General features: G+C 43.6%; 1 protein-coding gene across 1 annotated transcript in view; it reads right to left on the bottom strand.

Moving 5' to 3' along the window:
• The window catches only part of myo1f (myosin IF), a 157,365-nt gene extending 141,737 nt beyond the window's left edge, over positions 1–15,628 (bottom strand). The window contains exon 1 of the mRNA XM_080213177.1: positions 15,475–15,628. Coding sequence (XP_080069303.1) covers positions 15,475–15,477 — 3 coding nt within the window. The 5' untranslated portion in view covers positions 15,478–15,628. The remainder of the gene's footprint in view (positions 1–15,474) is intronic.
• Positions 15,629–16,639: the final 1,011 nt, after the last annotated feature.

The following is a 16,639-nucleotide window of genomic DNA, read 5'->3' as shown; positions in this document are numbered from 1 at the left end:
CAAGGCTAACATTTGTTGTCCATCAATTATTAGCCACAAGAAGATAGTGGAGAGTCATCTTCTTAGAATGCTGCAGTCCTTGTGCTGTAGGTACATCCACAGTGTTGTAAGGGTGTTTCAGGTTTTGACCCAGCAACAGCAAGGGCGATATTGTTCCAAGTCAGGACAGGAGAGGAATTTACAAGTGATGGTGTTCCCATGCATCTGCTGCCTTTGCCCTTCTAGGTGTAAAGGTCATGGGACTGGAAGGTGTTGAGACCACATAGAATCGCTCTGGTGCAGAAGGAAGCCATTCGGCCCATCGATTTTGCACCAACTCTTACCCTGGCCCTATCACCGTAACTCACATATTTTTTCCTCACTAATCCCCCAAATCTCTATACATCTTCAGACACCACGAGGCAATTTACCATGATCAATCCACCTAATCTGCATATCTTTGGACTGTAGGGGAAAACTGAAGCACCTGGAGAAAACCCATGCAGACGTGGGGAGAACGTGCAAACTCCACACACGGAGTCACCCAAGGCTGGAATTGAACCCGGGTCCCTAGTGCTGTGATGCAGAGTGCTATCCACTGTGCCATCTTTCTGCCATCCACTGTGCTTACCACTGTATCATTGAAGGAGGCTTGGCAAGTTGCTGTAGTGCATCTTGTAGATGGCATACACAGCTGCCACTATGCATTGGTGAGAAAAGAAGAGAATGTTGAAGATGGTGGAGTGGATGTCGATCAAGCAAGCTGCTTTGTCCTGGATGGTGTTGAGCATTGCTGAAGCTGGGATCATCCAGGCAAGTGAAGAATACTTCATCACACTCCTGACTTATGCCTTGAAGATGATGTACAGACTCTGGAGAGATAGGAGGTTGAGTTACTCTTAGCAGAATTTCTAGCTTCTGACCTACTTTTGTAGTCACAGTATTTATATAGCTGGTCCAGTTCAGTTACTGGCCAATGGTAACCCCCAGGATGTTGATAGTGGGGGATTTATCAATGGCAATACCATTGACTGTCAAGGGAAGATGGTTAGACTCTCTTTAGTTTGAGATTGGAATTGCCTAGCACATGTGTGGCACAAATATGACTTGTCATTTATCAGCCCAAGCCTGAATGCTATCCTGGTCTTGTAGCATGGACTGCTTTAGTATCTGAGGGGTCATGGGATGGTACTAAATATTATGCAATCATCAACAAACAATCACATTTCTGACATTATGACGGAAGGTTATTGATGGAACATCTGGAGATAGTTAAGTCTGGGACACTACCCTGAGAAACATTCGCAGCGATGTCTTAGGACTGAGATGATTAGTTTCCATCAATCATATCCAGCTTACTTTGCGTTAGGAATGTCTCCAACCCGTTGAGAGTTTGCCCCCTGATTTCCATTGACTTCAATTTTGCTCGAATGCTGTCATGAGGTCAAAGGCAGTCATCCTCACCTCAATTCTCAAATTCAGCTTTTTTGTCTGTTTTTGGTCTAAGGCTGTAATGATATCTGGAGCTAAGTGGCCCTGGCAGCATCAAAATGAGCATCTGTCATCAGAATATTGCTGTTTGGACATTACTTTACAGTTCTTTCAACAACACCTTCCATCACTTTGCTGATGATTGAGAGTAGACTGATGGGGTGTTAATTGGCTGGGTTGGATTTGTTCTGCTTTTTGTGAACAGGATGTGCCTGGGCAGTTTTCCACATCGCTGAGTAACTGCCAGTGTCTTGTAGCTGTACCGGAACAGTTTGACTAAGGGTACAGCTAGTTCTGGAGCACAGATCTTCAGTGTTATTGCTGGAATGTGTCAGGATCCATAGCTTTTTTTGAATTGTGTGCCTTCAGCACAGTTTCCTGCTATCGGATGGAATGAATTGAATTGGCATCTGTGATGCTGAGCGTGGGGTAGCACAGTAGCACAGTGGTTAGCACTGCTACTTTACAGAGCTGGAGACCTGGCTCGAGTCACTGTCTGTGTGGAGTTTGCACGTTCACCCCCAATCTACATGGGTTTCCTCTGGGTGCTCCGGTTTCTCTCACATTCTGAAAGGCGTGCTGGTTAGGTACATTGATCCGAACAGAGTGTGGAGACTAGGGGAATTTCACACTAACTTTATTGCAGTGTTAGTGTAGTCTACCTGTGACTAATAAATAAAAACCTTAAATTTTAACTCAGATAAAAGCTGGGATGGATCATCCACTTGGTACTTCTGGCTGAAGGTTGCAAACGCGTTAGCTATGTCTTTTGTGCTGATATACTGAGCTCCCTCATCATTGATGTTTGTTGAGCCTCCGTCTCTGGTTAGTTGTTTAGTTGTCCAACTCTATTCATGACTGGATCTGGAAGGATTGCAGAGCTTTGATTTGGTCTACTGGTTGTGAGATGGCTTAGCCCTACCCAGAGGTTCTTCTGCACCTATATGTTATGTTATGTTTTGAAGGACCACCTTAGTTCTCCATGGTTTCTACTGGTTGCAGCAAAAGAACCCCCTCAAACCGTCCTGCTAAGCAGAAGGCACTAATATAATGAGGATACTAGGGCTGAAATGACACACCATTATAAATACCAGGAAAGAAAATGCAAATAGTCCATTTGTACTTCCATTAAAGACATGCTGAAACAGGAATTATAGGTACAGATATTTTTTGTGGCAAGGTACGTGAATGCTTAAAGGAAAGAGGATCTGAATATTTCCCATTTTGTTAATATTGGATTAGAGTAATACATTAATGGGATAACATTGTTTTCAGAAAGGGACCAGAAAGACAAGATTGGTTATGCAGGAGGATAGAATCTTATTTAGATAACATGCCTTTCTGCGCAGTAACTCAGAGTCCATCTGTATATACATCCTCTTCCTAACCAGCGACCAAACTGTCTACTCACCTTCTCATCTTCCTTTTCATCCCGTTTGTAGGGGATACAATTATGCAGCATTCAGCAAACCATAATGATGCAAGAGACCATAATGGCAAAGAATGGAATACTTTCCTAGTTTTACGAGGGGACGGGTCTGTCGTTGTGTAATACTGGGATACAGTACTGATGGGGACGGGTCTGTCGCTGTGTAACACTGGGTCTCTGTACTGGTGGGCACCAGAATGCACTTTCAGCTCCCCAGCTCTGCCCATTGACAGTCTTGGTGGCAGCACCAACCACATTATGTCCAATGTCATCAGCTATTATTACAAAAGTGCCCTTGACAGATGATCCCAAATGAAGCCATATCCATTTGGCTTCACTGTCCTCTTCTTCCTGGTCCTCTTCATTAAACAAAACTATTTTTTTAAGAACGTAGGAACAGGAGTAGGCCATTCAGCCCATTGGGCCTGCTCCATCATTCAGTTAGATCATGGCTAATCATCTCCCGCAATGCCACTTTCCCATTCTATCCCTACATCCCTATAATTAGTCTCCAGAAATGTTTCCATTTCTGTCTTAAATATGCTCCATGATTGAGCTTCTCTTGGTAGAGAATTCCCAAGATTCAGCATCCTTCTTCTGAGTGAAGGAATTTATCCTTACCTCAGCCTTAAACGGCTGACTGCTTTTCCTGGGACTATGTCCCTGGTTTTAGACTTACCAGCCAGGAGAAACAGTTCATCTCCACACACCCTGCCAAGCCCAATAAGAATTTTATAAGTTTCAATGAAATCACTTCTCATTCTTCAAAATCTCTGGGCTAGGGAATACAGATTCAATCTCCTCAATCTCTCCAAGGGTTAAGCTGGTGAATCTCAGTTGCACTCCCACTATGGTAGGTATATCCCTGCTTAGATAAGAAGACCAAACTGTACACAAAACTCCAGCAAGACATCTTTACTCCTGTACTCAAATCCTCTAGTGATGAAGGCCAACATAGTATTTCCTTTCCTAATTGCTTGCTGCACCTGCATGCCAGCTGTCAGTGACTCAAGAACAAGAACCAGGTTCCTTTGGACACGAGCACTTTGCAACATTTCATCATTTAAGGAATATCCTGCCTTGCTTTTTTTTAACCAAAGTGAATAACTTAACACATATTCACATTATATTTAACCTACCATATTAGGCCCACTCATTTAGCTTGTCCAAATCTCTCAAAGCTTCCTTGTATCTTCATCATAACTTACTTTCCCACCCAGTTTGGTGCCATTGGCAAATTTGGAAATGTTACAATAGGTCCCCCTATCCAAATCATTTCTGTAGATAATGAATAGTTGTGGATCCTTACGGTAACCCACTAGTAACAGACTGCCATCCTGAGAATGATCCATTTATTCCTACTCCTTGTTTTCTGTCTGCTAACCAATTTTAAATTCATACTGGTATATTTCACCTAATCCCATCCCTTTAATTGTATTTACTAATCTCCTGTGTGGGATCTTATCAAAAGCCTTCTGAAAATTCAAATTCACTACATCCACGGGTTCTCCTTCATCAATGCAAAAAATCTTCAATTTCCTCAAAAAAACTCCAACAAACTTTTCAAACATGATTTCTCATTAATAAATCCATGTTGACACTGCCCAATTTAACCATTCTTTTCTAAATGTCTGGTTATCACATCCTTTATAATAGAATCTAATATTTTCCTTAATATTGGCATCAAACTAACATATGGTAGTTCTCCATTACCCTTCTTCCTCCCTCTGTAAATAGTGGGATGACGACTTGCTACTTCTGAATCTGCAGGAACCTTTCCAGAATCTACAGAATTTTGAAAGATAACCACTAATGCATCCATTATCTTTCCAGCCACCTCCTCAGCTTTCTGGGATTTATCAGCCTTTTATCTAGTTAGTAACTGTTCAAATACTACCTCTTTACTAATACTAATTTATTTTAGTTCCTCAGTCTCACCAAATCCCTTAGCTGCTTAGTATTGCAGGTAGATTTTCTATCTCTTCTTCTGTGAGGATAAATGCAAAGTAATTGTTTAGGTTCTCTATCACTTACCTGTTCTCCACTATAAGCTCTGCTGTCCCCACGTGTAATGGACCCTCATTTGTCCAAGCTAATCTTTTCCATTCCAAGTACTCAAAGAAGCTTTTACAGTCCGTCTTTATGTTCCTTGCTAGTTTGTATTCATATCCTCTTTTCCCTTTCTTAATCAGTTTCTTGGTCATCCTTTGCTGGGTTCTAAATTGCTCCCAATCCTCAGGTTTACCAGTTTTTCCAGCATACTTATAAGCCACTTCCTTTGATCTAATGCAACCTTTAATTTCTTTTGCTACCCACAGTTGATTCATCCGTCCCATTGTTTGTGCCTTGGAGGAATATATATCTGTTGTAGACCGTGTAAGTTTCTTTAAATACTAGCCATTGTCTGTCTACGGTCAAATCTTTTCATGTATTTTCCCAATCCACCATAGCCTATTTGCCCCTCATAGTTCGTAATTTCCTGTCTTCAGATTTAAGAGCCTGGTTTCAGAATTAACTGTATTGTGTTCAAACTTAATGTGAAATTTTATTGTATATGGTCACTATTTCCCAAAGGCTCCTTTAGTATTATTAGCCCTCTCTCATCACACAACACTAAATCCAAAATAGCTAATCCCGAGTTGGCTGCTCCATGTACTGCTCCAGAAAGTCATCTTGTACACACTACAGGATTTTTTCTTCGTTGCATTTGTGCTGATTTTGTTAACCCCAGGCTATGTGTAAGTCAAAGCTGCCCGTATTACCCACATTACATGCATTCTAATTCCCCGATTTGTGCCCAACATTACCACTGTAGTTTCATGTTCAACAATTCCCACGGATGTTTGCTGTCCCTCGCTGTTTCTTAGCTCCATCCAAACTGATTCTACACCTTGATCTTTCAATTTAAGATCCTTTCTCACTTATGTACTGATCTTGTCCCTTATTAAGTGAGCTATCCCGCCTTCTTTTCTTTTTTACCTGTCCATCCTAAATGCTGAATATGCTTGGAAATTCATCTCCCAATTTTGTCCATTCTGTAGCCAGGTCTCTATAATGACAATTAAATCATTTCCATTTACCTCAAATTGTATTTTCAAATAATCAATCTTTTTGCAAAAGTGCATTCAGATAGAGTGCCTTCACTTCTGCTTTTATTGAACACAATTCTCTATTCAGATCTTGTTTCATGCTTGTCTACACTAAGTCTGCATTTTATGTTTGCTTTCTACCTTTCCACTTCCTATTATCAGAGTTGCGTCTCTTGAAGTCGAGCTCCCTCCTAAGTTCCCTTCCACCTGCCAGTCTATTTTAAACTCTCCCCAAAAACATTCTCTTTTAGTTCCAGCTCTGCTAAGCTGCAGCCCATTATGTATGTTCCTGCCCCAGGATCGATCCCAATGCCTCAGAAATGCCTCCTACATGAGTTCCTTAGCCACATATTCAATTGCTCAATTCTCCTTTTTTTTTTACGCTCACGAACTTGTGGAACTGGAAGTAATCCAAAGGTTAATGCTTTAGAGCTTCTGTTTTCAAGCTGACGTTGAACTCCCTGAAATCTGCTTTCAGGGCCTAACTTGTGCATCTTTGGACTGTGGGAAGAAACAGGAGCACCCGGAGGAAACAGATACGGGGAGAACATGCAAACTTCACACAGGAAATCCTCTGAGGCCGGAATTAAACTGGGTCTCTGGCGCTGTGAGGGAGCAGTGCTAATCACTGCGCCATGGTACCGCCCTTCCTACCTAAGTCATTGGTACTAATGTGGACCATGACCCTGGGCTGTTCACCCTCTCCCAGAAGAATGTTCTTCAGACGCTTCATGACCTCCTTGACCTTGGCACCAGGGAGTCAACATATCATCCTAGAGTCACATCCACAACAGCAGAAACGCCTGTCTGTTCCTCTAGCTAATGAATCCTCTTTAACTACTGCTCCCCTCTCTTTTTCCCGTATAACTGAGCCACCCATGGGGTCACAAAGCTGGCTTTGAAAGCTATGGGCATTTTGCAGATTCCGTGACGATTCTCCATTAAACTCAGAATTGTTGTCTGTTCCACCTTTAGATCAGAGTTCCCTTGCAAAAACTTTTCCACCCTCTGCTTAGAACTAGAAGCACTAAAATTATTGCTGATTCTTCTGGTTGCAACTGAGTTGAGACTCACCAAATGATGTTGACTGAATAATACAATCATGATTAAAATATGCCAACTGATGAGACCGGTGCTTTAAATTCTTTGAAATTAAGACTTCCTTGCATTTATGCTGCTGAACCTCAGGGTGAAGAGTAGCAATTTACAATCTGCAGCCTGTATTCTGAGCTTAATATGAGTATTAGCTCTGATGCCTCAACTTGCTGCAGTGTGACTAGAAGAGCAACCGTTTACAAGTCAAGTCTGCAAATGTTCTATCTTGGGCCCTTCAATTGGCAGAGCAAGATCCAAATCCAATTTTATTTTGAGTTCAATAAGATAACTTAACTACACACACGTCTTTGATCAACACAACTCCTTGTGCAATCCATTAATCTTACACGGTCCCACACAGTAATGAGCATTCCAAAAAAAGACTTCCAACGTTGAACTAATGAAAGGATTTGGTTTGTGAATTACAAGCCCTTGTACTGTATTGTTATAATGATAAATAAGAAAAAGAACAACCACAGACCTTGGGACAGAAATAGAAAATACTAGAAATAACTTGCAGGGTACCACAGTCCCAGAAGATCAGAATGGATTGTTCCTCTTTACAGATGTTGACAAGCCTGATGTACATTTCCAAAACCTTTCACCCTTGTACTGACAGGACGTCTGTGGATCAGAAATCGACCCTGCTGCAAAGTCTCTCCTGGAAAATCACCCTCAAATGGGCCCTGAACACAGAGCTGGATCTACATGGTCAGCTACTTAAGACTGAACTCTATATTGGAGCTGTGTGTTCATACGTAGGGGAAAATTTTTCAGGGATGAAACTTGAATATTTTCCTGGTACCCTGCTCTGAGGAGTACAGCACAGTACAGAACGGTTGATGTAGGAAATTTGGCAGAGCATGACCATGCCATTGATGTAAGACGTCAAAGGCAGCTACAAGGACAGCATTAAAATGGGTGGCTGAGTCAATGAATGCCAGTAGCAGGATGTTTAGGCTGTGGCTATAGTGCTGAAGAAATTCAGTGAAGTCATCAGTACGAGTAAAGCAGACAGCTGTACGGGCTGACCTTATTTCTGATCTGCAGCAAGTAACAGAAATAAGTTGCAGCACAATATTCACATTGAGTATGTGTCCCTTCCGCCAAATCCTTTTTCCCACCCAACTTCCTTCAGCACATGCAGCAAAACAATAGTCTGCTGGCATCCTTCCCATTAGAGACGCTTTTGAAATTAAGCCTTGCAATCCTGATACTGCTTACCATTATGCAGATGGTTTAGTACTTTCACTGCTTATTCTTTTGCAGGAAAGGCCTGTTCACAATGGAAGGGAGTGAACCTCAGCAGGAGCAAGCTTGTGGCAATATACAAGCTGGCGCTGTTTTGAAGGCCTTGCCGATACAGAGGCAGGATGTCCTGCAGGGGGCTGGAGAAGGGTGCGCAAGGGAATCTGGGTCTTCCTGGGTAAGCCCAGAAGTACTGACACACAAATTGATGATGTGGTGATGCTGGTGTTGGATTAGGGTAAGCACTATAAGAAGTCTCACAACACCAGGTTAAAGTCCAACAGGTTTATTTGGTAGCACAAGCTTTCAGAATGTCACTCCTTCCCCAGGTGAGTGAGGAGTTGTGCTCACAAACAGGGCATAGATAGACACAAACTCAATTTACAAGATAATGGTTGGAAGGCAAGTCTTCACAGGAAATCAAGTCTTAAAGGTACAGACATGAGTGGAGAGAGGGTTAAGCACAGGTTAAAGAGATGTGAATTGTCTCCAGACAGGACAGTTAGTGAGATTTTGCAAGTCCAGACAAGTCGAGGGGGTTACAAATAGTGTGACATGAACCCAAGATCCCGGTTGAGACCGTCCTCATGCGTGCGGAACTTGGCTATCAGTTTTTGCTCAGCGATTCTGCGTTCTCGTGTGTCGTGAAGGCTGCTTTGGGGAACGCTGACCTGAAGTTCAGAGGCTGAATGCCTGTGACTGCTAATGCCAGCATTGCTAGCCCAAGAGGCTTCTGTGCAAAATATCAGGACCTCCTTTCCCTAATAGTTGCTTCTTTCTGTCTTTGCAGGTAGGTCCAAAGAAAAATAATCAGCTTCTCTGAGGAGCAAGTCCCAAAGCACCTCACCTGAATTCTCAAATTGTCAGCCTAGAGCCCTTGGGCTAGAGTGGGACTTCATCCTTAAATAAATTAATTGGCTAAGATAAAGTGTAGGATCAAGCCTGAGATCAGGTGTAATGCCGGTTGTCAGCTTGGACCTAGTGGATGGGATTTTATGGTCTCCCTCGTCCTGGAACTGTAAAATCCCGCCTGAGGTCAACAGACCTTCCCAAGGTCCACCCCTCGCCCACTCCGATTCCTGTGGTGGGCAGGGTAAAATTCCGGCCTGTATGTCTCTCTAGTGGGGACCATGAATTGGATTCAATTTGAATTTGAACTGTTTTTTGGAGCAGGCAAGCAGATGGATTAAGGACTTGCCCTTCCCACTCTGCGCATTGGCTTTGTAACATTTAAGAAATGTTGATTTGCTCAGCTTGGCTGATAGGAGAGAGTCACTGAGAGCAACTTCAGCTGTGTTACTGCTGCAATGAGTCTGTTCAAACACTGCTCATTGGACACTGTGGCATTGCAGAGTTCCAGCAGCCCTTGGACAGACTAGCAGATGTATAAGGTTTCCATTTCTCACGATGGAGAAGCTACCATGAGCACAGTCCTTTACCACTTCCCCACCCCAGGATGACTTTACAGGAGCCAGAATCGATTGGGTCACACTGGACCCAGCTCGGTGTGAGTGCTAGAGGCTGACAGAAGCTTCTCTGGAGTGGCAGGCTCATTAAGATGAGGAGCATTCTTGATGCTAGTTGCATCTTTTACAGAGAGACCACTGACAGCCAGCTGTAGGGTTCTTGACATAGTGCCTTATCCAAAAAACATGAGACAACGTAACTGACCACAACTTTTGCTGTTGGGAAAGAGGATCGTCATGGCAATAGGCTCTAGGCAGAGTGACACACTGAATATGGACAAGGATGATGCAGTTCTTGGGTATGACTGTCACATTTTTCAGGGGATTGGTGAAAAGACAGCAGAGGAGGTACAAGTTCTTCTTGCAACAGCAGAATCAGCAAAAGATGTATCGTTTGCTACTAGAATTGACTAGTATGGCAATGATGTTGCTGTGAGAATGCGTGTTTGTCCTTTTAACGGGGACCTCACAAATTGCCTGAGCTGTCACTGTCAGTCATTACGGGGCAATCTGTTCTGCTGTCTGTTCATTTCGCTCAACTAACTTGGGCGGCATGATGGCACAGTGGTTAGCACTGCTGCCTCACAGCACCGGAGACCCAGGTTCGATTTTGGCCCTGGATGACTGCCTATGTGGAGTTAGCACATTCTCCCCATGTTTGCGTGGGTTTCGTCAGGATGATCTGGCTTCCTCTGACAGTCCAAAGATGTGCAGGTTAGGTAGATTGGCTAAATTGCTGCTTAGTATGCAAAGGTGCATAAGTTAGGGAAATTAGTGGGATAAATGTGTGGGGATATGGGGATAGGGTGGGGGTTAGATGTTCTGTTGCAGAGTGGGTGCAGGCGAAATGGGCCAAATGACAATTTTCTGCACTGTAAGGATTCAATGATCTTATATGATCTTTAACATCATGATATTGCCCCTTAATGTAGATTCCTTCTTCTTTCGCAATATTATGCCAGATGCAGAAAGCCACAATGATGCAGGAGACTTTGGCTGGCTCATATTGCAGCAACACTGCCTGACTTATTGAACACTGGTTGTACAGCTCAGTGAAATCTTGATTATGTGTGGAGCTATGGATGTTGCTAACATGGACTCCTTCAGCTGGTTCACTGAGATTTTGGAAAGGAGTCACCCAATGAAGGGCAGCAGCAGGTACCTATGAGTTGCAGGAGCAGGTGGAATACCTCCTCCAGATGTAAAGTGGAGAATTTCCATTACAGTGGTGGCTAGGTGCATGTATACCCTATTTATTTTTCATAGGTTTTCCACCCTAACACTCGGTATACTTGGGTGTGAAAATCAGGACTGGATTCTGATTTTCGGCATTCTATTTACTGTGTTTTGGAATCCGTTCCCTGAGACAATAATTTGTCCTGGGAGGTTATAGAGATTTTAACTTGACAATATGTTAGTGTTGCTTTGTATGCTGTACATGTCTTATTTGGTGTTGTCATTTTGTGATCGGCAGAGTAGGATTTTCCTGTGGGGCCTTATGACTCTGATCGCAGGGCCTAACAATTCAGAGCTTGCACTGGAGTTATACCAGTAGAGCTATTTTCCCTGAGATGGCCTCCTTGCTAGCCAGCTCCATGCTCACCGTCCAGTTAACGATGGTGAGTCGGTTCCTGAAACTGAAGGTTTCAGATCAGGCACTGAAATGTCAACTGTCTCATCTTCAGAGGTAAGTGCGGCTGAAATGTGTACGTGACATGAGGGCTCCTTCATTTACTATCATCAGCCACAGACAGGGGGTTCGAGAAGGGCCAAAAGGTTTTGCACTGTGAGACAGGAGGCAGAAAGTCTTCAACAGTAACTGGCAGCGCTAGTGACCATTGATTTGCATGCTGCCTGCTTCACTGAATGGAGCCTCTGGTTTCGATGGCCCCCACTGCAGGGAGGGCAGCTCTGCTGAGCTGGCGATCTCCAAGTGCCGCAAGGAACCTCTCCACCACTGACAAAATGATGGCGACGTCACAAAACCATGCCTAATCGGGGACTTACCTATGTAAATTGGCCGCCTCCCTCTGTGGTGTGGACACAGTTGATCCAGGTCCCTGCCTGCCTTAAGGAAATCTCTCTAGCTGTGGGAATGTGCTGAGAGACCAGCTTGGCCTGTTCTCCACTATTATCCCAGACTTCCCACATCCATGTTGGGAATATTCTGCTCATCATCGTAACTAAAGTTGCATACTGCTACCAGGAGATGGAGTGTCTGAAGCAGACGACCCTTCTTACTTATACTTACAGCATTATTTAATACACTCAGCAGGCAACTCACTTTATCCTGACTTTGATAATCATGGGTGATTCACCAGCACAAAAATAAAAGCAGCTGTAAAGATGTCACAGCAACTTTATTGGGCCAGGTGGGTTCAGCGGTTACACTCTGAGTAATAGGTTGAGAGTTCACCTCCAATGCAGGACTTGAGTGTGGTGAAGCAGATCTTGCAATCAGCAGCTACGCTGGCTGCATTGCCGCTCCCATGCTGAGCTCTGCATCCTGACTATATCGTGCATTTTTGGCCGCAACTTCTGATTCCAGCTGCAGCGGATTGGGGCAGCTGTAAGGGAAGACCTGTGAGGTAGAAGACAAACGAAGAGAACCGACCCACTCCCCATCCCAAACCCCCTTATAATCACTGCTCCCAAAGGGTGGCATTCACTACCTCAGAGTGTGGTGGATGTCGGGACTTTGAGTAAATTTAAGGAGGAGCTAGACAGTTTTTTTATTAGTCAGGGCAGTCAGGATTTGACGGGCTGTGGTGAACATGCAGGAAAGGGGAATCGAGGCAGAAATGAGATCAGCCATGGTCGTATTAAATGGCAAGGCAGGTTCCAGGGGCTAAACTACCTGCTCCTGCTCCTAGTTCTTACATTCTTACGTAAGCTATATTCAGGTAAATTCTTAAAGGTCTCAAGTGTTACAATGAGTGAATGGGTCAATGAGTGAGGGCATGGGAGGGTGAGTACATGGGCGAGTAGGTGAATAGATGGGTGAGTGAGTGAATGAGTATTTTAGTGAGTGGGCACGAGTGAGTGAGTGAATGGATGAGTGCCTGGGTGGGTGTATGTGTGTGTGTCTGTGTGTGTGGGTTTGTGCCTGGGAAGCTGAGTGATTGGGTGCCTGAGTGAGTGGGTGAATGCCCGGATAGGTACAGGTTAGGTGAGTGACTGAGTGAGTGGGTAGGTGAGAGAGCGGGTGAGTGAATGGGTGGTTGAGTGCTTAACTGGGTGAATGGATTGCGGGGAGGATGAGTGAGTGGGTAGTCAAGGCAGGTTGGGATGGTAGTCAGGCTGGAAGGTTTTTAGGTCAGAGTAGGTCACTGAGTTGGTGATTGGGTCAGTTCAGTTACGCTGGTTAATCTCTGGGATTAAACTGTAACAGCTCCTGGGCAAGTATCCAGCTCATTACTATATGTGGCCAAGTCTCTAAGCCTGAACTCCGAGTGAGACACTTGCCCCACGAGGAGCCAATCGGCCCATTGGGGAGTTTGAAATTCCCAGGAAATTACAGCATTGGATTGGTGATTTTGCTGTTGTGGATATTGGAATATTCCAGCAATAATTTGGGCTATGATTTCAGTGCTGGGGCATGCTGCTCCCTCAGAGGATGAGAGTTTAAACAGAGGTCCTGTTCACTTGTTCAGTTGAACATAAAGGCTCCCATACACTGTTAGACTCATAGAATCTCTACAGGAAGAGGTAATTCAGCCCATTGGGCCTGCACTAACAACAATCCCACGCAGGTCTATCCCGTCATCCCACTACTTACCCTGCTAATCCCCCTTTTTACCCTGCTAATGCCAATATTGAGGCCAACACTATCGATCAAACCCACCTGGATGGATGAATTCCTCACTGCTGCCTGTTACATCTTACTGTGAGCAAACTGGTTGCTGCATTCACCTCAATGTGATGCATGTTGGGATCCCCCCCACCGAGGATGGGAAAGGTGCTACAAGATTACTATCTTCTCATTTAAGGGTTCTTTGCTTTTAACTTGGAATGTAACTCTCCAAACTGTCAAGTTCATTTGTGAAAAGAAACCATCTCTAACATGCATCGATAATAATCCTACTTAGCAGTGTGTTCCATTCCTGGTAAAACAAAACTGCATAGTAGCTCAGAGGCAGAAATGGGATGACCTGGATTGAGTTATACAACTATCTTCAGTGAACAATTTTGTTACTGTTCAGTGTACACTTTTGTAGTCTCGAGAGGAACAAAGGTGAGTCTACAACGAAACCTTAGAACCAACTTCTAGGAAATGCTGCAGCTGAACTTTACCTCGTATTGTCTGCAGTCATAGTATTGTGACATCCCCTTTCTGATCGTAAATTACCAAACCATGAAACTCAGAATTACTGTTGGTAATCGTGCGCAATGAAGTAACCATCTAAAACAGCAGACAGAGGAATATCAGCAGTATAAAAGGCTGATCTGTCATTCTGCTATGACTGTAACACTACATTCTGCACACTCTCTTTCCTTCTCTATGTATGGTATGCTTTGTCTGTATAGCACACCCAAAATAATGCTTTTCACTGTATCCCAATACGTGTGACAACAACAAATCAAATCAAGGCAGCTGTAATTCTAGCCCCCTATTGCACCATTGACTCAAAAGGTTAAAATTATATTTTTAAATTACACAGACCAGAACTGAAACAGTATTCTTCCATTGCAAGAAACTTGACAGTAGTTTAAAGTTTATGTATCAGTGTCACAAGTAGGCTTACATTAACATTGCAAGGAAGTTATTGTGAAAACCCCTTAGTTGCCACATTCCGGATCCTATTCGAGTACATTGAGGGAGAAATTAGCCTGGCCAATGTACCTAACCAGCACATCTTTCGGGCTGTGAGAGAGGTAAACCAGAGCACCTGGAGGAAACCCACACAGACATGGGAAGAACATGCAAACTCCACACAGACAGTGACCCAGGGAATCAAACCCGGGTTCCTGAAGCTGTGAGGCAGCAGCACTAGCCATTGTGACAACATAGTACAGCCATCCCCCCAGATTACAAAGGTACTAACAATGCTTGCAGAAATGGGGTTCTTCAATGACAACCTTCAGAACAGAAACGTGATCTCAGACACTTAAATGTTTATTTAAGTTCCCATTTTTCTCCCAAAGCCCTGTCCCTGATTTGGTTTGAGAGGGAAAAAAAGTTAACATTCACTTGGGAGTAACGTGACCAAATACAAACTGAAAATATTCTTGTATGCTGTAGGAGAAACAAGGTAAACTATTTTGTAGACCAAATGACACTTTACACACATAACCAACTCAAATCGAGAGCACGAACACAAAGCTGAAAGTTAAAAAGTCTTCCGGGGAACAGCATCTATTATCCAGTACTGTTCAGAGCAGAGACTGGGACATTCACTGCAATTCACATTTTCAAATGGCAGTTGTCAAAAGTACAATCTTCTTTGAACTCTCAGAGACCTATTGGGCGAGAGGAAACTTAACTCCCTATTCGCGGAAATCAACCTGCCCCAGTCTACATACAAAATCGCCACCAGTTTCAAGGCTGGAATCTGGTTATGTTGCAGGCAAGTGACAGATCCAAGGCAACTCCAGGAAACGGGGCTTTGTATTTCCTTTACCACAGACAACCTAAACGGGAGCAACCAAGCGTGCAGAGAATGCAGCAAATACTCACCATTGTGCAGTTGGAGTTGATTTATTTCCCCTTTTGGTGACGGGATTTGTAATCTCCTAAATCGGAAATGTCCCACAATCCAGGTATTTTTTTTAGGTCTGTTTAAATAAACATTTTATTTTCCAACAGTAATTTCATCATTTCTGGTAGCGGCGTGTCCTGCTAACGGACTGGTTATTTTGCAGCTAGCTGCAGTGTGCAGTTTGAATCCTACTTCCTCCTTTTTGATGTGTGCAGTTATCCATTAACCTATGATTGGTAGTTTATACGGTAGTTCTGCTTAAACCGCCGATCCTTTAATGAAGGGACACTTTCAAAAGATCTATAGACTGCGGAAAAATAATGGCAACACATACTAATGACAGGCTAACAGATAAGAGGATATATTGTCCTATATATAAAGCACAAGACGTTATTTACAAGGGCAGAAACACACCCCATTGATTTTATTTTGGGGGGCGGGATGCTTTTCAAGTTTAAATTGCCGTGCTAACTTCTGAGAGATGTGGTTCCAACAACAAGCTCTTACATTTTATGCATTTCACAATGGACAACTGTTGCAATTGGATAGTGTTCCCGAGCATAGTCTATCTGTCTGATCACACACACACATACATCTCTTGACAAAGTGAAGAGTCAGCCAAAAATGCTAAAGACACCAGGTATTACGATACGCTTTGGTAGTTCTGGGCGGTGGCTTAATTATCTGTGAGACTATTAACCCAGAAATTTAGCTAATGTTCTGGGGACCCGGCTTCCATTCCTGCTATGGCAGATGGTGAAATTTGAATTCAATAAAATGTATCTGAAATTAAGGATCTGCTGATGACCGTGAAACCATTGTTTGATTGTCTGGTTCACTAATGTCCTTTAGGGCAGGAAATCTGTCATCCTTACGGTGGCACAATGGTTAGCACTGCTGCCTCACAGCTCCAGTGACCTGGGTTCGACTCCCAGCTTGGGTCACTGTCTGCGTGGGTTTCCTCCCACTGTCTAGAAATGTGCAGATTGGATTGATTGGTCATGCTAAATTGCCCTGGATGTGTAGGTTAGGGAGATTAGTGGAATAAATGTGTGAAGTTGTGGGGTTGGGCCTTGTTGTTGGTGCAGATGGGCTAAATGGCCTCCTTCTCCACTGTAGGGTTTTTATGTTTCTACCTGGTTT

This window comes from Carcharhinus amblyrhynchos, chromosome 26 (genome assembly GCF_965287045.1).
Source record: "Carcharhinus amblyrhynchos chromosome 26, sCarAmb.v2.hapA, whole genome shotgun sequence".
Classification (NCBI taxonomy): domain Eukaryota; kingdom Metazoa; phylum Chordata; class Chondrichthyes; order Carcharhiniformes; family Carcharhinidae; genus Carcharhinus; species Carcharhinus amblyrhynchos.
The sequence above is the reverse complement of the archived record's forward strand: the minus strand, read 5'-3'. Positions and strand labels throughout refer to the sequence as shown.